At 33.9% G+C, this 19,139-nt stretch overlaps 1 protein-coding gene and 1 long non-coding RNA gene across 9 annotated transcripts in view; one reads left to right on the forward strand and one right to left on the reverse strand.

Annotated features, from left to right (window-relative positions):
• Positions 1-19,139, forward strand: part of LOC128237068 (phosphatidylinositol-binding clathrin assembly protein LAP-like) — a 67,386-nt gene that overhangs the window by 14,947 nt on the left and 33,300 nt on the right. For 6 of the 8 annotated variants that reach the window (XM_052952257.1, XM_052952262.1, XM_052952261.1 and 3 more), the window contains 2 exons: positions 3,391-3,411; positions 5,345-5,492. In XM_052952257.1, the coding sequence (XP_052808217.1) occupies positions 3,391-3,411; positions 5,345-5,492 (169 nt within the window). The remainder of the gene's footprint in view (positions 1-3,390; positions 3,412-5,344; positions 5,493-19,139) is intronic. The other 2 variants (XM_052952258.1, XM_052952259.1) reach the window with 2 other exon arrangements.
• On the reverse strand, positions 9,576-11,690 carry LOC128237069 (uncharacterized). Its single transcript, XR_008261495.1, has 3 exons — positions 11,615-11,690; positions 10,143-10,187; positions 9,576-9,904 (listed from the first exon to the last, which is right to left on the reverse strand). It is a non-coding gene; the product is annotated as an uncharacterized LOC128237069 (long non-coding RNA).

Below are 19,139 nucleotides of genomic sequence, written 5' to 3' on the forward strand. Positions count from 1 at the left end.
TCCAGTTTATTAAGCTAATTGTGGCAATGTAAGCTAAGTTAATGCTCCTTCTTTGCATGGCTTCAAAAACAGTTTTCTGCATTTTATCTGTTTTTTCTTAATAAAATTTTTACTATTTGATATGCAGTAGTTTATAGTGCTTGCAATGTTTATTAAACTTGAACTTAGTCTTTTAAAGTAGTTGCAACTGTATTTCTCTGTTGAGAATTACAAGATCCTATATATTTATGTATTTCGATACATGTATACAATTACATAATATACCTAGGGCACTGGTTAATCATAATGATTAATAAAACAACGCACTAACCCTAATGATTATTCAACGGAAATACTGAACTGAAAGCATACAAGTCTTCTAGTTCAGCCCAATGTTTTTCTCGAAACAAGAAATTTTCTCTTTGTATATAATTTAGCAGGAATAATGAAGAGTCTTGGAATTGATATGGACATTAATCTTGTCATTTTATGATCATTACATATTGACTGGTTTCCTGCACATTAAATTTTGCCATGTTATTATCTATAACTATTGACTGGTTTCCTGCAAAACTTGCCTTGTAATAATCTATACTTGCTGGCTGGTTTCCTGCAAAATTTGCCTTGTTATGATCTATACTTGTTGACTGCTTTCATACAAAACTTGCCATGAAATAATCAATAACAATTGACTGGTTTCCTGATTTTTTTGCCATATCATAATGTACATGTATAAGTATTGACTGATTTCATGCATATCTTGCATGTAATGATCCATAACTATTGACTGGTTTAATTCAATTCTTGCCATGTAATGATATGTACTTATTGACTGGTTTCTTGCCCTAATTTGCCATGTAATGATGCATAACTATTGACTGGTTTCCTGCACACTTGTAAAGGAGAGCCACTCAGAAGCCCCTGCTGTTGACCTGCTTTCTAACGAGCCTGATTTGCTCTCTGAAGCTTCTCCGGAGGTACCTAAGCTGTGTATTGAGTGTCTTACAGTATTACTTGTCATAGCACCTGATTGGCTGTCACAGTTATAGATTAGTTTTAGTTAGATTAGTTGGGTCTCATATAAAAAGGTTTGTTTCTAGTTACCCAACAAACCCTATTGTCACCAACTGAAATAATTATACCCCCACAAACGAAGTTTGAGGGGGTATATAGGAGTGAGCTTGTCGGTCGGTCTGTCTGTCTGTCGGTCGGTCTGTCGGTTTTCATGGTTTCCGGACGATAACTCATGAAAGGCTAGACAGATTTGAACAATTTTTGGTACACAGGTGTAACATCAGAAGATACAGGTCAAGTTCGATATTGGGGCTGGTGGGGCCAAGGTCAAGGTCACTGTTACTAAAAATAGAAAAACGGTTTCCGGACGATAACTCATGAAAGGCTTGACAGATTTGAACAATTTTTGGTACACAGGTGTAACATCAGAAGATACAGGTCAAGTTCGATATTGGGGCTGGTGGGGCCAAGAACAAGGTCATTGTTACTAAAAATAGAAAAACGGTTTCCGGACGATAACTTATGAAAGGCTTGACAGATTTGAACAATTTTTGGTACACAGGTGTTAACATCAGAAGATACAGGTCAAGTTCGATATTGGGGCTGGTGGGGCCAAGGTCAAGGTCACTGTTACTAAAAATAGAAAAACAGTTTCCGGACGATAACTCATGAAAGGCTAGACAGATTTGAACAATTTTTGGTATACAGGTGTAACATCAGAAGATACAGGTCAAGTTCGATATTGGGGCTGGTGGGGCCAAGGTCAAGGTCACTGTTACTAAAAATAGAAAAAACGGTTTCCGGACGATAACTCATGAAAGGCTGGACAGATTTGAACAATTTTTGGTACACAGGTGTAACATCAGAAGATACAGTTTGGTACACAGGTGTAACATCAGAAGATATAGGTCAAGTTCGATATTGGGGCTGGTGGGGCCAAGGTCAAGGTCACTGTTACTAAAAATAGAAAAACGGTTTCCGGACGATAACTCATGAAAGGCTTGACAGATTTGAACAATTTTTGGTACACAGGTGTAACATCAGAAGATACAGGTCAAGTTCGATATTGGGGCTGGTGGGGTCAAGGTCACTGTTACTAAAAATAGAAATATGGTTTCCGGACGATAAATCATGAAAGGCTTGACAGATTTGAACAATTTTTGGTACACAGGTGTAACATCAGAAGATACAGGTCAAGTTCGATATTGGGGCTGGTGGGGCCAAGGTCAAGGTCACTGTTACTAAAAGTAGAATAACGGTTTCCGGACGGTAACTCATGAAAGGCTAGTTTTTCTTGTCAGCAGTGTAACTTCTAAATTACTCAACAGATTGAAATAAAACAATACATGCAGTGTATGTGAAGATGCAGTGTGCATTAACCTTGGAGTTATGGCCTCTTTTCAAAGGAATGGTTTGCCATTCCTGTGTCCAGGCGGCATTTGGGGGTATTCGTCACTCCTGTGACAGCTCTAGTTTTATTGCCAAAGATAAATAAAAAATCCCTTGCAAAAAATGTGGTATCTAAATCTTTTTGTTCGAAAATGTGGTATCTGCTTATTTCACAACCAGACTTCTTTTCAGCACCAAATAGTGCTCTAAGTTCTGTGTTCCCTTTGACATGCTCTTTCACACTAATATAACATGCGATATAAAAAATACCTACCCACCCATATCTTTTTGGGCATGTAACCAGAAACAAACACTTTTTTTAGGCCTTTCGTACAGTTTATGATCATAATCTATGTACACTCCTTTTATATTATTGTGTTAACCAAATGTAAACAAAGACGAGTGTTTTCACCTACTTGCCAACTCTACAGGGAATATTTGTTTCCATGTTTCATGTGAAATAATAATACTTGCTGTAAATTAAAGGACCTTTGCATTCTTATGGTTATATAAAGATCAAACATGAAATAGATTATGATCGTAATGACACTGTCAGTTGGAAGTGATTTTAGAAAAATTGCTTTAAAATGCGGCTATCTTATAAATTAGCGTTAAGCAAAATATTGTAATATCCTTTTCAGGCACACTATTAAGTTACGATTTGTATCAGTCACCAAGAATAAAGGTTTCGAAAAATCAATTGCACGCTTGTTGAAAAGATAGCCCTTATGTGTTTTTTTGTAATTTTATGTGCGGAATAGATGGTTTTTAGAGTATTTCTTTCAGTTGATGATATCTGATGCACAGTATTTACAGTTATATTACCATATAATCGTCTGTATTGTGCCCTGTGTGTTTGTATGATATATAACCACAGTCTGGGTTGAGATTATCACATACCCATTCATCTTTCATAGCATGATGGATTTCAGCTCTGCCAATATGCTTTGGCTGTGTCTGAATATTGTAATGATTGTTGTCTGTAGTTGATATTTTGTTTTCCAATAGGCCAGTAACAACCCATTTTTGGTATGTATGAACTATTATCGTTCTGGCTGTCTTATAGGCCATGGTTGCTGACTACCATAGCTTTATTGTTTTCTTGCACAGGGATCTCTGATTGAAAGTCTTTAAATCAATAAACAAGAAGCTTACATATTACAAGAGAGAGTCTGAATGAAGCAAATTAACTCGACTCTAGTCTCCTAATAAACCACGTTCTGTTCACAATGTCTGTTACTCACTCATTAATCTTTCTCAGAAGATAATTGTGTTATTGGTGTTTGTAATAATATTTACAAAAAAATGTTAACAGGATCATTTCCATAATAATGAGTCGGGTTTGACAGTTGTATAATCTCACTTAGTATTGTAAACCTTTTTAATAACAGAATATATAACAAATCATTGAATCTATGTCATGTGGTGGAAATCTGGAAATGGAATGCTTTACGTAGGGTGTGGTGTAACGTGGAAGCAGGATATAACTGCATGTGATTGTATGGGCTGAAAGCATTTGAATTTTAGGATTTCATGGGCAAATGTTACTTTTATTTCAGAGCAAAGAGAATTGGGTACAAACAAATTCATATATTGAAGAGAATGATTTGGTTGGGTTGAAAATGTAAATAAGATTCATGGTAAAGTGAGCATAAAGGAAATAAAACGGAATTAGTCTGGCACATGTCTCTCCCAGAGTGCAGGGTTGCTACCTGCACCTCAGTTTGTACCAGTATGTGATTGTATGCACCAACTCATGATGATGCCAGTAAATAATGTCTTATTATAAACAAACAAAACATGAAGCGAGTGGGAGCCTTGCTTCACCGGGTCACTTGTCCGAGGTTGTTTGTTAGAGGATGTTTAAGTAATCCACTGGACTTCAAGACCATGTTCTATTAAATATAATGGTTACCTTAGGTTGAATAACAACCAACATCGTGTTAGTTGTTATACTCAGGAAGTCTTAAGGGAAAGAGAATTGTTAAATAATTAATGCAGCCTTTGTATACCAATTCCTTCCTGAAGTGAGTTCAGTTTGAAATCTTACTTCTTTAACAGTTCTTGTTATGCAGTTTTTATGTTCACTTTGTTCATGTTTTCCTTGAGGTGGGATACAATTCAGCTACGTCTTACTCATTCTGTCCAACACCTTCACGGTAACCATTGACCTTTTTCTTTTGTAACAAATAATTTATGTGCAGCGTAGTTGTAAATTAATTGTTTAACATGAACAGTTCACATAATCAACGGGATGACATACATTGTACTCAAATATATATATATCTATATATATATATCAACAAAACAACACAGAAATGATAACCATCAACACTGTTTATTGTATAGAGGTATTTGTTTCAGACTGCATTTCTTTGGAGGGTGTGTCTTAGTTGTTTGTACAACATATGATTCTTCCTTACTTATGTAAATCTGTTATGATATCATAACTTAATATAATTCTTCTGAACATTCTATTTTTAGGGTAAAATCATGTATTAAGATGATACCTGTATTTCAAAATTGTATGCTATATAATGTAAGTGTACAGGAGCTTGGAGTTATAAAATATAGATCTTTTGATAAGGAAAAATGGTTTCCCAAACTATTGAAAAAGTTTATAAATGAATACAGATACCAATAACTGCATGCTCTATTGGGCAAATGTGATATTCCCTCTATGTGGCCTGACAAGGCACTAAAATTTTACTTTGTTTAGCGCCATTTAAATCAAGTCTGTCTCAGAATTTTTTTACTGAAATAAAAGTCCACATTCATTTATGTATTTCATGATTCAATGGTTATTGCTATTCAATTCAAATCAGAGCGACTTTGCAAAGTGTCAATTGTTTATTTCATATTACCCATTAAAACCATTCCTTCAGCCTTCTAATGAAAAAGAAATGTATACACTATGAAGTTAAAATTTTTAAGACCATCTGAAATTTCCTTATCTCTCCAGGAGCAACGTCAGAAAGAGAGTGGGGCATCGGCTGGGCAGCCTTCAGGGGCAGGTAACCCATTTGCTTCACCCGCAACTTCTGCGCCTGCTGCCACCTCGCCCGCGAAACCCAGCGAAGACCTCCTTAACCTGGATGGTGAGATAAACTGTAGGCACATTTGGCTTGGTTTGTTTTCTTTTCTTTTTTAGATGGAAACTTGGGTATGTGAATATTGTGGAAGGAATTGAGTCCACGAGGTTTAATGTGGTTTGGATTTCATTGAATTTCAGTGTATTCCTATTTTTGTGTTTTGGTTATAACAAACCGCAAAATGAAAAGGGAAAACGCAACTTTCCCTTTTCAGCATGGTAACATTTTTATTCAACAGAAACCCTTTGTAATATCCTCAAAGCATTTCTGTAGGATTAGAAATATCTTTGGGAATATTACCAAACACTTCATAGTATAGTATTGAAGAGTTATAGTGTGGTTTTCAACATTTCTGGTAATATTCCCAAAAGTATCCATAGTATGCCAGGTTTTCTGGGAATATTACCAATTTGATCTTGAAAATTTGGTAACATTACCAAAACATTTTGAAAATATTTCCAAACACTTTGTAGAATAGTATTGAAAGTTGTGGTGGGGTTTTTAACATTTGTGGGAACATTCCCAAAATAATCCATACTATGCCAAGAGATTTTCTAAAATATTCTTCAACTATGAAAAGTCACAAATATTTGGTAATATTCCCAAAAAAATGATGAACATTTTCTGCTAGGAATCTGAATATAATGTCCAGGTTTTCTGGGAATATTACCAATTTGATCTTGAAAATTTGGTAACATTACCAAAACATTTTGAAAATAATTCCAAACACTTTGTAGTATAGTACTGAAAGTTGTGGTGGGGGTTTCAACATTTTTGGGAACATTCCCAACTTCAACATTTGTGGGAACATTCCCAAAATAATCAATACTATGCCGAGAGATTTTCTAAAATATTCTTCAACGATGAAAAGTCACAAATATTTGGTAATATTCCCCAAAATAAGTGATGAACATTTTCTGCTATTATTCTGAGTATAATGTTCAGGTTTTCTGGGAATATTTCCAATTTGATCTTGAAAAGTTGGTAACATTACCAAAACATTTTGAAAATATTGCCAAACACTTTGTAATATAGTATCCAAGAGTTATGGTGTGGTTTTCAACATTTCTGGTAATATTCCCAAAAGTATCCATAGTATGTTGAGAGGTTTTCTAAAATTAATAAAAACTAGGGGTTGTCACAAATATTTGGTAATTTTTCTGAATTATGAACATTTTCGGCTAACATTTAAAATTCGTCTTGGAAATAATGTCCAGGTTTTCTGGGAATATTACCAAAGTTAATCTTGAAATTTCTGGTAACATTACCAAAACCTTTCGGGAATATTTCCAAACATTTCAAAGTATAGTATTTAAAGTTATAGTGGGGGTTTTAACATTTTTGGGAACGTTCCCAAAACTATCGATATTATGCCGAGAAATTTTCAAAAATATTCTGCAACTATGAAAAGTCACAAATATTTGGTAATATTCCCAAAATAAATGATGAACATTTTCTGCTAGGATTCTAAATAAAATGTCCAGGTTTTCTGGGAATATTACCAATTTGATCGTGATATTTGGTAACATTACCAAAATTATTTGAGAATATTACCAGATGAACTAAAAACAAACTGATTCAACAAAAAGCCTTTGAAAACTCCACAAATAGTTTATGTAGGACCAAACAGTTCATAGTGTAGTATTGAAAACTGGGCCTTTTCAACATTTTTGAGAACATTCCCAAAATATTTCATATTATGCCGAGAGATTTTCTATATCATTCTTAAACTAGAGTTGTCACAAATATGTGGTAATATTCCCAAAATGAATTACGAACATTTTCCGTTATCGTTCTCAAATTCATCCTGAATACAATTATATTATCTTGAAATATTTGGAAACATTACCAAAACCTTTTTGGGCATATCAAAAGATGAATTGAAATAAAATAATCCAAAAGAAAAAGCTCCATGTGGGCTGCTGTAGGACATGAAACATTCTGGAAATATTACCAAAATCTTCATTGCATAGTATTAGAATTAACAGCAGGTTTTTCAGCATGTTTGTAATATTCCCAGAATAATCTAAAGTATGACTAAAATTGTTCTAAACATTTCTAAAACATGCAATATTCGCAAATGTTTGGTAATATTTCCAATAAAAATATAAACATTTTATAACAAGAGATGTTTGTCAAACATTAATCCCCACCACCCCCTGAGCGCCATGTTGTCAGGATTATTTGAACAATCGAAATATGCATGGACTTAAATGACAGCTGATTGGTCATTGCCATTGGATGACTTTAAGGCAGTTTAAAGATTATGACCATTCAAAGCGTGAGGATAGTAGACATAGTGTTCAATCGTGTTCAGATGATAACATATATTTGCAGATAAAATGTGTCCTATTAGAAGGGAATAAGTAAATACGACAACATTTTAATGGCGAATATGAGTTATGACCATGACGTTTGACTCTAATAAGTGTTGATTGATAGAAAGACATAGATTACATATTCCTTGTTGTTTAAACCTACTAGAATGTTATTTCAGTATTATAGGTATGTCTCTTGCAATTTTACAATTTTACAATAATTATTTTAAATACAAGTGTGGACTTTCGCATATTATGATTTAAAAAAAAACACAGAAAAGAACAGAACAGACGTTTATAAGTCATATACATCAGAACATCGTCTAAACACATACACTTAGGTTTTTGATATCAAATGCTTGTACATGGTTAGTGCTATGGTTAAAGACACAAATATGTTAACGTAAAGGCAGCATTATTAGAGGATGAACTAAATTAATAATAATAATTATTAGGAATAACATTACGAATACATACTGATTCTTTAACATAATCGCAGAGCTTAACCAGCTCACATTTATTGACAGAGTTAAATATATTTCTGGGAATATTACCAACTAAATCTTGAAAGGTTTGGTAACATAACCAAAACAATTCGGGGATGTTACCAGATGAAGTGAAATACAAATATGATTATTTGACAAACATACAAACAGCCAACAGACAAATAGAACTTAAGATGCAAAACTAGACATGCTGGTTTTACGACTCTTGCTAATTTACTGCCGGAGATACGTGTGACAAAATGTTTTGTGACAGCTGAATGAACCGACGAACAGACAGACAAGTGAAATCTATTTGCTTCTCAGACTGGGGCATTTAAATGAATAGCAGTATTGAACATTTTTCGGTTATAACACATATACAGTTTTAAACAATTTATTCACAACGTGAATGACAAACAACTAAGTGTATGTTATGAACTGTACATTTAAAGTATGCTTAAATAAAATAAGTCATCGAGAACATGATTAACATAATTGGTGAATGTTCCATCAGTAAACATGGAGCAGGTTCAATACTTTTTTATTGTTCTATGTTTCTTTCCATATCATTAAAATAAACCTAAAGTATCTGCTTAAAGTTATCTATTCAAGAAAATAATAATACTTCTATCATTCGTTCTCGTCATTTACAAGACATTTTCTTGATCGGAATACTTTATAGTATATGCTAAACAACCTATAGCAAACATTTAAAAGTGGATTTATATTTCCTACAAGGATGTCACTATATCAGACTCTGAGTCAGCTTATGCTGGACACAAATGTTGTTGTAAGAAGGGGTATTTCATACAATCAAATTATGAAAACAAAATTGAAAAAAATATAATAAACACAGAGTAGATGAGCCAAAGCATGATGGCCTTCGAACAGTTATCAAGTGACAATAAAGGGTATAAATGTAATATTTCATGAATACCAAAGACGGCACTTTCTCAAATATGTCAGGCTTTATGCACAGAGGAGTGGATAAATAAAAAAAAATCCATCACAGGAAGAACTTTAATAATGAGTTATGTAGGGTAAGAGCTTAGCATACTGGAATGGCTCTCGAGAGACCAAGACTAGATTCCCGACTTCGCCATTGACCGATTCTCTCTGTTCAAAAAATGAAACTTGAATTATTTACTTACTAAAATAAAATAGGCTTTAAGGCAAAGCAAAAGTATATAAAAAAAATAACTCAATCATAAAATGTACAAATATTTACAAAATGTAAACACAATGTAAGCTTACTGAAATACAAAAACAAGGTTTAAAAGATATGTACAGGCAAACTGTTATCTGATATTTATGATCATACCAAATATATGAGGTTTTGGATGTCTGAAGCTTGTTTGGAACAATACGAAGCTACGGACGGATTTATAAGTTGAATCTGAATTTCCGATAATTGTATTACGTTGTCTTTCTCACATCCTTCGAATTTTGCAATTAAAAATCGACGATTAATTTTCATTTTGTCCAAGGGATTCAAAATCACGCTCTGTTTATTTTTTACGTTGAGAGAACTTGTTAGTTTTCCGACTGGCCGACGGGCAAAGGTCATCATGTTTCACTCCATTTCTCCAATATACACACTCTGGTTTGTATATTCCACAACTGCCACCTGAAGACGAACCAAACATATAAGTATTTCCTAGATTTTATAGATGTGGTGTATTCTTAAAATTACAGTGTATACTACATATTGCCATTACAGCCAAAATCCAATTAATGATCATTTTAAGCTCAGTATATTTGTTATATAATGTCTTATACTTTAATAGACAAATGGTTTGTTATATAATGTTTCATACTTTAATAGACAAATGGCTTTTTATTTCTGTATTTATACTTGAACATACCGTCATATGGTCTGCTACTTCGGCTAAAGTTTCAGTTTCTGCTGTCTGAAAATATATTTTTGAATCCTGCTGTACTAAAATAACGATTAACTAAAATGTATTTTTACTGGAACTCTTTATGACAATAAAAAAGTACAGTTGAACACCGTTAATTGAAAATCGTAGGGACCCAAAAAATATTTCGGGATAACGATATTTCGGATTAACAACTTTCATAAAATTGACAGCGTTCGCGAATAATAGATGACTTGATATACTAAGTCGTGAAGATTGCAATTTCGGTTACACGTTACCAATATGATACATTCGGTTTGAGTGATATTTCGTATACAAAAATATTTGTTGATTTATTATGTACTAAATGACAAATATTTTTTTTTTTACTTCTTTATTAAAACATAAAACGTTTAAAACAAATTGACAGCACATGTATGCATTCGGAACATAGTACGGATTATTCGGTAGCGGGTTAAGTGAGCAATGCGTATTTTCGATTGATATTCATGTTGTGTTAACCAGAAATTATATACACACTACATCACCTAAATGAATTGCTAATTTTCTGACATCGATGATTGTAAAATACGCGTGCTCAATTTCATTCTTTAACAAGCGCTATTTGTGCTCCATTGTCACCCCAAGCCCATGCCCTAGTGTAATTGAAGTATGGTGTGAAAAACTATGACATGATAAGGTTCGAAATAAGAATTGATAAATAGGTGTGAAATACCAAATCGGGCCCGTAATTTTTACTTGGGAATAGCGATTAATTCGGACTAGCGATTTCGGATTAAAGATTAAAAATTTTGTTAAACAAAGTAGGAGTAAAATCGGGACCAAAAAAAATAATAGCGATCAATTCGGATAAACGGTGTTCGGAATAGCAGTGTTCAACTGTATTTCATACGGGTCTTTGTTTTATCTTTGCCCGAGGGCAAGATACTAATTTCCTGCATGGCCAAATTTTTGGATCTACTTATCTGAGGTAGGAGAAAAGTATGTCTATCAAATATTATCAGTCATATGTAATAAATGAATTCAGCCTAGTTTTAAGTTGTATTTCTTCAGACAAACAAACCTTATCGAATCTGGCATTGTTTGCTGATGTAACGATATTTTACCAAAATGCAAATTAGTTAGAAGAACTACATGAGTTATGAATGTTGACCCTTTGGTTTACTATGATTTATAATATACTTGTCAATCATCTTACACATATATCAACTTTAACACGTTTTCATGATGTAAGCTCATCTTTCTTAAACAGACGAGCTAAAACAAATGCAAGGAATATGGTCATAATAGGTACCCCATTTACTTCTAGGTTGATAAGATGCGGCATTTATGTATGTGGTTAGAGGCTGTGGACTTTGTTATTTAAGTTGAAGCTATAAACATGCACATATACATAATAATCATGAGAAATAACGAGCTTCATTGAATATAATTTATTTCCATGTAAAAAACGGTACCTTTGGTAGGGAAGCCCTTGCCCTTGCTGCTGTCTGTTCTGCCATTTTCACTCTTGAGCATTAGACTATCATTCTCTGCACACATTCTGTTTTGGTTTGCCTGAAATATATGTTCATGGCCTCAAAATTTGCCATATTTTTCTAAATCGACATAGGAAATATTGAATAAACATTTTAATAGTACAAAACATAATACTCTCTAAAAATGTGTATAGGCGTATATTCACAGAGAATTCATGTTCATTTTATGAATAATATTTATAGATAAGCATGTGTGCTTTCCTTTTTTATGTTCTTTATAAGGTTGTTCATATATAATGAAATACTTGTTACAAAATAGAGGGCCTATGCTTATTTATTTACACTACTTTAAAAGTTGAACACCGACAAGGTCTCTTAACAGAAATGGAAATATTACGATACAATAAAAAGACATGTCAATAATTAATCAAAATAGTTTAAAGCATTTACCATTTTAAGCATTTAAGATTTAACGGCATATTACCTGCATATCTGCAATCTGCCTGTCTTTATTTACCAGTTTTTCTTTCAAATTTTGAATATCCCCTTGTAACTGAAAAATAAACAATTACAATTAAACCCTTCTACTATTCAACAACATAATAATGTATGGAATTTCACATTTATCTCATGTAGTCTTCACGCGTGTGAAAAGAAATTGCTTGTTATATTTGTATTTACAACTTATTGTGTGTGATTTTCCCAGCAAATTAAAAACATTTAAAACATTACTATATGGGCAATCCGGGTACTATACCTCATTTATTTGCCGCGTTTTAGCGATGCACTTCTTTTCGAGGTGATTGATATCGGGATATATGTTGCATCTCGCATCCCTGAAATACAACAAAGTATGGCAGCTCGTAGTGATAATCTGGGCAAAGAGATTGTTCACAGGTGTGCCTAAAATATTATCATTCCTTGTAACACCATTTAACAATCCTCAAACCACGGATATTAATTTAGTTTTATACATCTAAATACAAAGAAATGGATGTTTGACATGGATTCATAGCAAACGCTACAGACGATCCATTTCAAAATCATGAAAGATTTAAATAAATTGAAATAGTGATGACTAAAGAACAACTAGACAAATATAACATTAAAAAACTTCAGAAAAGATACCTAGTTGCGCTAATTAAATAAACAGAACAACAACAGGAAGTCCAATTATGTAAAAAAATATTGCCAAAAAAGCTGCATGACAAATATACGAATTATTTGGTATTTGCCCGGCTTCCATGTGTCACTTTAAAAAGTCGTGATTAGGAAAGTGCAACTGTCACTTTTTTATAAGTATATGAGCCAGAGTCACAAAGCGTAACAGAAATGTAAACCACCTTGTGTCGTAATGCACCTGGGATTAAGGCTTAGGTTACTTTTACTATAAAAATGTTTTACTAATAAATAGTTAGACGACCTGAAGTAAGTTATAAGTTATTAAGAATGGGCGAAGTGAGCATACATTGAACAATTTTACCTTGAAATCTAACCATTTCAAGAACAGGGATCTGCTTTGCCTGAATCCTGGCTTCGTACCGGAAATAAACTGTTCTAACTTGCATTGAATGCTTTCATCATCTTCAAAGGAAACCTGTTTTGTGGAAAATTGTGAAAGATATTTATTTTAAACAAGATAAATATAATCATCACAACTAGTGCTTCTGAAAAGTTTTATATGATATTATTATTATAATTATTATTTTTAAAAAGGCGTTTATAAACTTTGCTAGGAAAATATGCGTGGCAAAACTTAGTTGCAAATTGCTCATATCAACTCATATAATACTTGATAAATGTTTAATTATAGCATTGCAATTTGTTGATAGAAAGATGATAATAAAAACTAATGTTGTTTGAAAAGCCAAACATAAATTATATGTTTTAAATTAGTAAAATGTGTAAGGAATGCAAATGTGGAACTTAGCGAAAATTGTTTGACAAAGGTATTTTTTACACTGTTTCATGAAGGCAGAAACTGTTTTAAAACTGTGCATCAGCTTTTACAAAGGGTTAAAGGCAATAACACCATAAGAATCATATCTTTTTACAAATAAACAAAAATATAGTAGTATTTACCTTAATGCAACCAATGCCGCCACAATGAAAATGCTTGATTACTCTTCCATTGAATTTTTGTTCTTTAGTTTGGAAGATATGACCATCAATACTCCACTTCATTGAAAATTCCATTTTACATGCATGCGCTTGCTCAGTGAACTTAGGAATGGAGAGGGCAGTGCGTATGCAAAATAAGACTTTCCCCTGCTAGCCACTGACACTGACGCGATGCAAGTTTGTTCAGCATAATGATGTATAACTAATTCTTGTGATCAGTTTGATAAGCATGGCATTGGGGTAATTTAAGATCTAGCACTCTGGTGGCTGGATAGTTAATGCCAAAATTTAATTGCCATCTACATCCCAGGGGCTTTGTGTCAAAGCCAACTGATTATGGTGCATTAAGTGCCTCGTTTTAGAAATGTTTTACCAATTTATATCATGGTGTAGTTAACTTGTGTGAAATATAAAGAATTATTTAAGGATAACAATGTCTGTTTAACCGTAAACCATTTAAACTTTCTGATATGATGACGTCTTCGAAAAGGTGTATTTGTGTATAACTCATGAGAGTTGAGCTAATCGTGTTTAAATTAAATAAATCAAATCAATCATCAATATTCCAAGTAAAACATATTTTTATCAATTTCATTAAAATTAAACATGATGCAAATATACTTCAAAATACTTAAATAGCGTTCGTATTCTCTCTCATTGTTCGTAATCAATTAATATATGAAGTTTTATTGAGTCGCTCAAAATTTTGTAATTTCACTCACACAAAAATCGAAATGGACAGATTGCCGGGGAGACGGCTATTATTATCTTACCAGTTTTCTATTTTCAGTAATATGTGCTTGTACATTGTTGCCGGCAAGTCAACCAGAACTTGACTTTACAAAGAGACGCATTTTTCAATCCTCAGACTGCAACTGAGTAGCATTTATCTGATAGAACGAAGTGAATGATTAAATAATTTAGGTGTTTATTATAGGTGTTATTGAGATTGGCAATTCAGTTAGCAAGTCGTTCATCCTCCATAAATCCCCCAACTTTGGTGAATCCTGCAGTAAGAACAAACAGCGGTCTGCATAGGACTGTAGTAATTATTTCAACTATCATAACTTTACTACTATATACCAGCATGGATAATCAAATCAGCCAGTCACTAGTTTAACAGCGCAATAAACTATGATAGAGCAGGTTTGGTGGGAACTGACCCCTACTAACAAATGTTAGACTCTTTCTTGGAAATTGATAACTGTAGTATAAAAGGATGGTTTCTTTTAATGCATGTTAATTTTCTTTCATTATTTTGTCTGCTGTTATCACCGCGTTTTCATCACCGTACTGTTGTGTTTTCATCATCGTACTGTCTTGTATTTATCATCGTACAGTCGTGTAATCATTATTGCACTATAGTGTTTTTATCATCGTACTATCGCGTTTTTATTGAAGTACAATTGTATTTCCATCATCGCACTGTCATGAAGTCATCATCGTATTGTCGTGTTATAATCATTGTTCTATTGTCTTCCGGTGCGCATGAGCATAGAAGATTTCCCCTCCATGTGCTAACATGTTGGTTTCAGGGGTGCGTGTCTTTGAAATATATCTTCAACCGAAGATCATTATCTTCATCACCATCATCATCATCATCATCATCATCATCATCATCATCATCATCATCATCATCATCATCATCATCATCATCATAAAAAAACAGCAACTACGCATTATAACCTCGTTAGCACCATTCACGTCATCATTGCATCATGATTTGCATAAATGTCGTTGTTGCCTAATTGCTACTATAAATATCATTATCTTAGTTGTGGTCATCACATAATCATTGTAATCATTGTTGTCATGTTGCGTCGTGATATGGTTATCATTATCTTAGTTGTCGTCATCGTCGTCGCATTGTGATTTGTATTATTGTAAAAATTGTCGCCAATGTGGCATTATCGTAACTATCATAATCAACATTCTCATAATCACAATACGCATAATAATAATAATAATAATAATAATAATAATAATAATAATAACAATAATCATCATCATCATCATCATCATCATCATCATCATCATCATCATCATCATCATCCGCATCATCATCATCATCATCATGTTGCACATTTGCACTTAATTTACATAGCATTCAATGTACCCCAAATAATAGTTCGGTTATCATAGATTTGATGTTCAATAATCATCATATTTACACCAAGTTTGCTACGGAGGGTCGGTTTCCCGGAAAAAACTTTTAGGTTGTGCTTGTGAAATATTATTTCAGATGTTTTTGTTCTAAAAATACAACGTATAAGACTGACATATTCGGGTTTCTATGGTTGCCTTGGTTCTCAAACACGTTAAATCCCGAATGGAATAGTTGTATTACATAATAGCAGCATGAGCAAGCAAATAGTCAGAATAGAGATCGCAAGAGTAGTAATAGTAGTGGAAGTTGTAGTAATAGAAGTGGTTGTGGTGCTGGTGGTGTTTGTAGTAGCAAGTAGAATTAAAAGTAGTTAGAGGTACTAGTAGGTGATGATGATGGTACTAGTAGTAGAAGTAGTAGTAGAAGTAGTAGTAGTAGTAGTAGCAGTAGTAGTAGTTGTTGTTGTAGTAGTAGTAGTAACAGTATCAGTAGCAGGAGCAGCAGCAACAGCAGCAGCAGCAGGTAGTAGTAGTAGTAGTAGTAGTAGTAGTAGTAGTAGTAGTAGTAGTAGTAGTAGTAGTAGTAGTAGTAGTAGTAGTAGCAGTAGCAGATCCAATAGCAGGAAGTGTTGTAGAAGTATTATTATTCATAAAAAGACAGGTGCTTTTATAAAGTAAATATGACGTTACGTCATTTTACTTCAGACTGTGCCATTTGCTTTAGGGCTGTGCTATCATTAGGTTTTTCAAACGAACGATGAGTTTACGAGACGTATCTTATACATCTGTATTATTTTCATCAAGTTTGACGCAATTATGATTGGAGATTTACAATGATGGTGATCGTATCCGATATTTTTTTCACATGATGGGCAAATTATTTTATGTGCATGCGCACCGTAAGGAGATAGTATGATGGTAAAAACAGAACAGAATGATGGTGAAAACGCGACAGTACGATTATTAAAACAAAACAATCAATGATGTAAATCCCACATACCCATGATGGAAACATGACAGTAAGAAAGTGAAAACATGACAGTACAATGACAAAAACATAACAGTAAGATGACAAAAAAGGCAGAAGTGCCATGCTGAAAACATGACATTCCGATGTTGAAAACATGACAGTACTATGGTGAAAACATGACAGTACATGACATTACCATGGTGGAAACATGACAGTACGATTGTGAAAACATGACATTACCATGACAAAAACCTGACAGTACATTAGTGAAATATGACAGTACGATGGCAAAAAAGGCAACAGTACCATGGTGAAAACATGGCATTACGATAGTGAAAACAAGACAGTACGATGGCATAAACATGACATAACCGTGATGAAAACTTGACAGTACGATGGTGAAAACAAGACAGAATGATGGCGAAAAGGCGCAGTCCCATGATGAAAAAAATACATTACGATGCTGAAACATAAAAGCAGGATGGTGAAAACATGACAGTACAATTGTGAAAACATGACAGTAAAATGGTGAAAAGGAGACAGTATGATGGTGAAAAAAGACAGAACGATGGCGAAAAGGCGACAGTCCTATGTAGAAAACATGACAGTACGATAAAACATGACAGTACGATGGTGAAAACATGACAGTACGATGGTGAAAACATGAGAGTACCATAATGGAAACATGATAGTACAATTGTGAAAACATGTAGTTACCATGACAAAAACCTGACAGTGCGTTAGTGAAAACATGACAGTAAGATGGCGAAAAAGGTAACAGTACCATGGTGAAAACATGGCATTACGATAGTGAAAATATGACAGTACGATGGCATAAACATGACATAACCATGGTGAAAACATGACAGAACGTTGGTGAAAATATGACAGTACGATGGCGAAAACATGACGGTACGATGATGAAAACAATAACAGTACGATGGTGAAAACTTGACAGTATAGTGGTGAAAACGCGACAGTACGATGGTGAAAACATGACGGTACGATGATGAAAACAATAACAGTACGATAGCGAAAAAATGACATTACAATGGTAAAAACGCGACAGTACTATGGTGAAAACAAGACAGAATGATTGGGAAAAGGCGCAGTCCCATGATGAAGAAAATAAATTACGATGGTGAAACATAAAAGCAGGATGGTGAAAACATGACTGTACAATTGTGAAAACATGACAGTAAAATGGTGAAAAGGCGACAGTATGATGGTGAAAAAAGACAGTACGATGGCGAAAAGGCGACAGTCCTATGTAGAAAACATGACAGTACGATAAAACATGACAGTACGATGGTGAAAACATGACAGTAAGATGGTGAAAACATGACAGTACCATGATGGAAACATGACAGTTCAATTGTGAAAACATGTAATTACCATGACAAAAATCTGACAGTGCGTTAGTGAAAACATGACAGTAAGATGGCAAAAACGGTAACAGTACCATGGTGAAAACATGGCATTACGATAGTGAAAATATGACAGACCATGGCATAAACATGACATAACCATGGTGAAAACATGACAGAACGTTGGTGAAAACATGACAGTACGATGGCGAAAACATGACGGTACGATGATGAAAACAATTACAGTACGATGGTGAAAACTTGACAGTATAGTGGTGAAAACGCGACAGTACGATGGTGAAAACATGACGGTACGATGATGAAAACAATAACAGTACGATAGCGAAAAAATGACATTACAATGGTAAAAACACAACAGTACTATGGTGAAAACAAGACAGAATGATTGCGAAAAGGCGCAGTCCCATGATGAAGAAAATACATTACGATGGTGAATTATAAAAGCAGGATGGTGAAAACATGACAGTACAATTGTGAAAACATGTAGTTACCATGACAAAAACCTGACAGTGCGTTAGTGAAAACATGAAAGTAAGATGGCAAAAAAGGTAACAGTACCATGGTGAAACAAGCATAACGATAGTGAAAATATGACAGTACGATGGCATAAACGTGACATAACCATGGTGAAAACATGACAGAACGTTGGGGAAAACATGACAGTACGATGGCGTAAACATTACGGTACGATGATGAAAACAATGACAGTAAAGTGGTAAAAACATGACAGTATAGTGGTGAAAACGCGACAGTACGATGGTGAAAACATGACGGTACAATGATGAAAACATTGACAGTACGATGGCGAAAATATGACATTACAATGGTAAAAACGCGACAGTAATATGGTGAGAAAAATACATTACGATGGTGAAACATAAAAGCAGGATGGTGAAAACCTGACAGTATGATGGTGTAA

The sequence above is a fragment of the Mya arenaria genome, chromosome 6 (genome assembly GCF_026914265.1).
Source record: "Mya arenaria isolate MELC-2E11 chromosome 6, ASM2691426v1".
NCBI lineage: Eukaryota > Metazoa > Mollusca > Bivalvia > Myida > Myidae > Mya > Mya arenaria.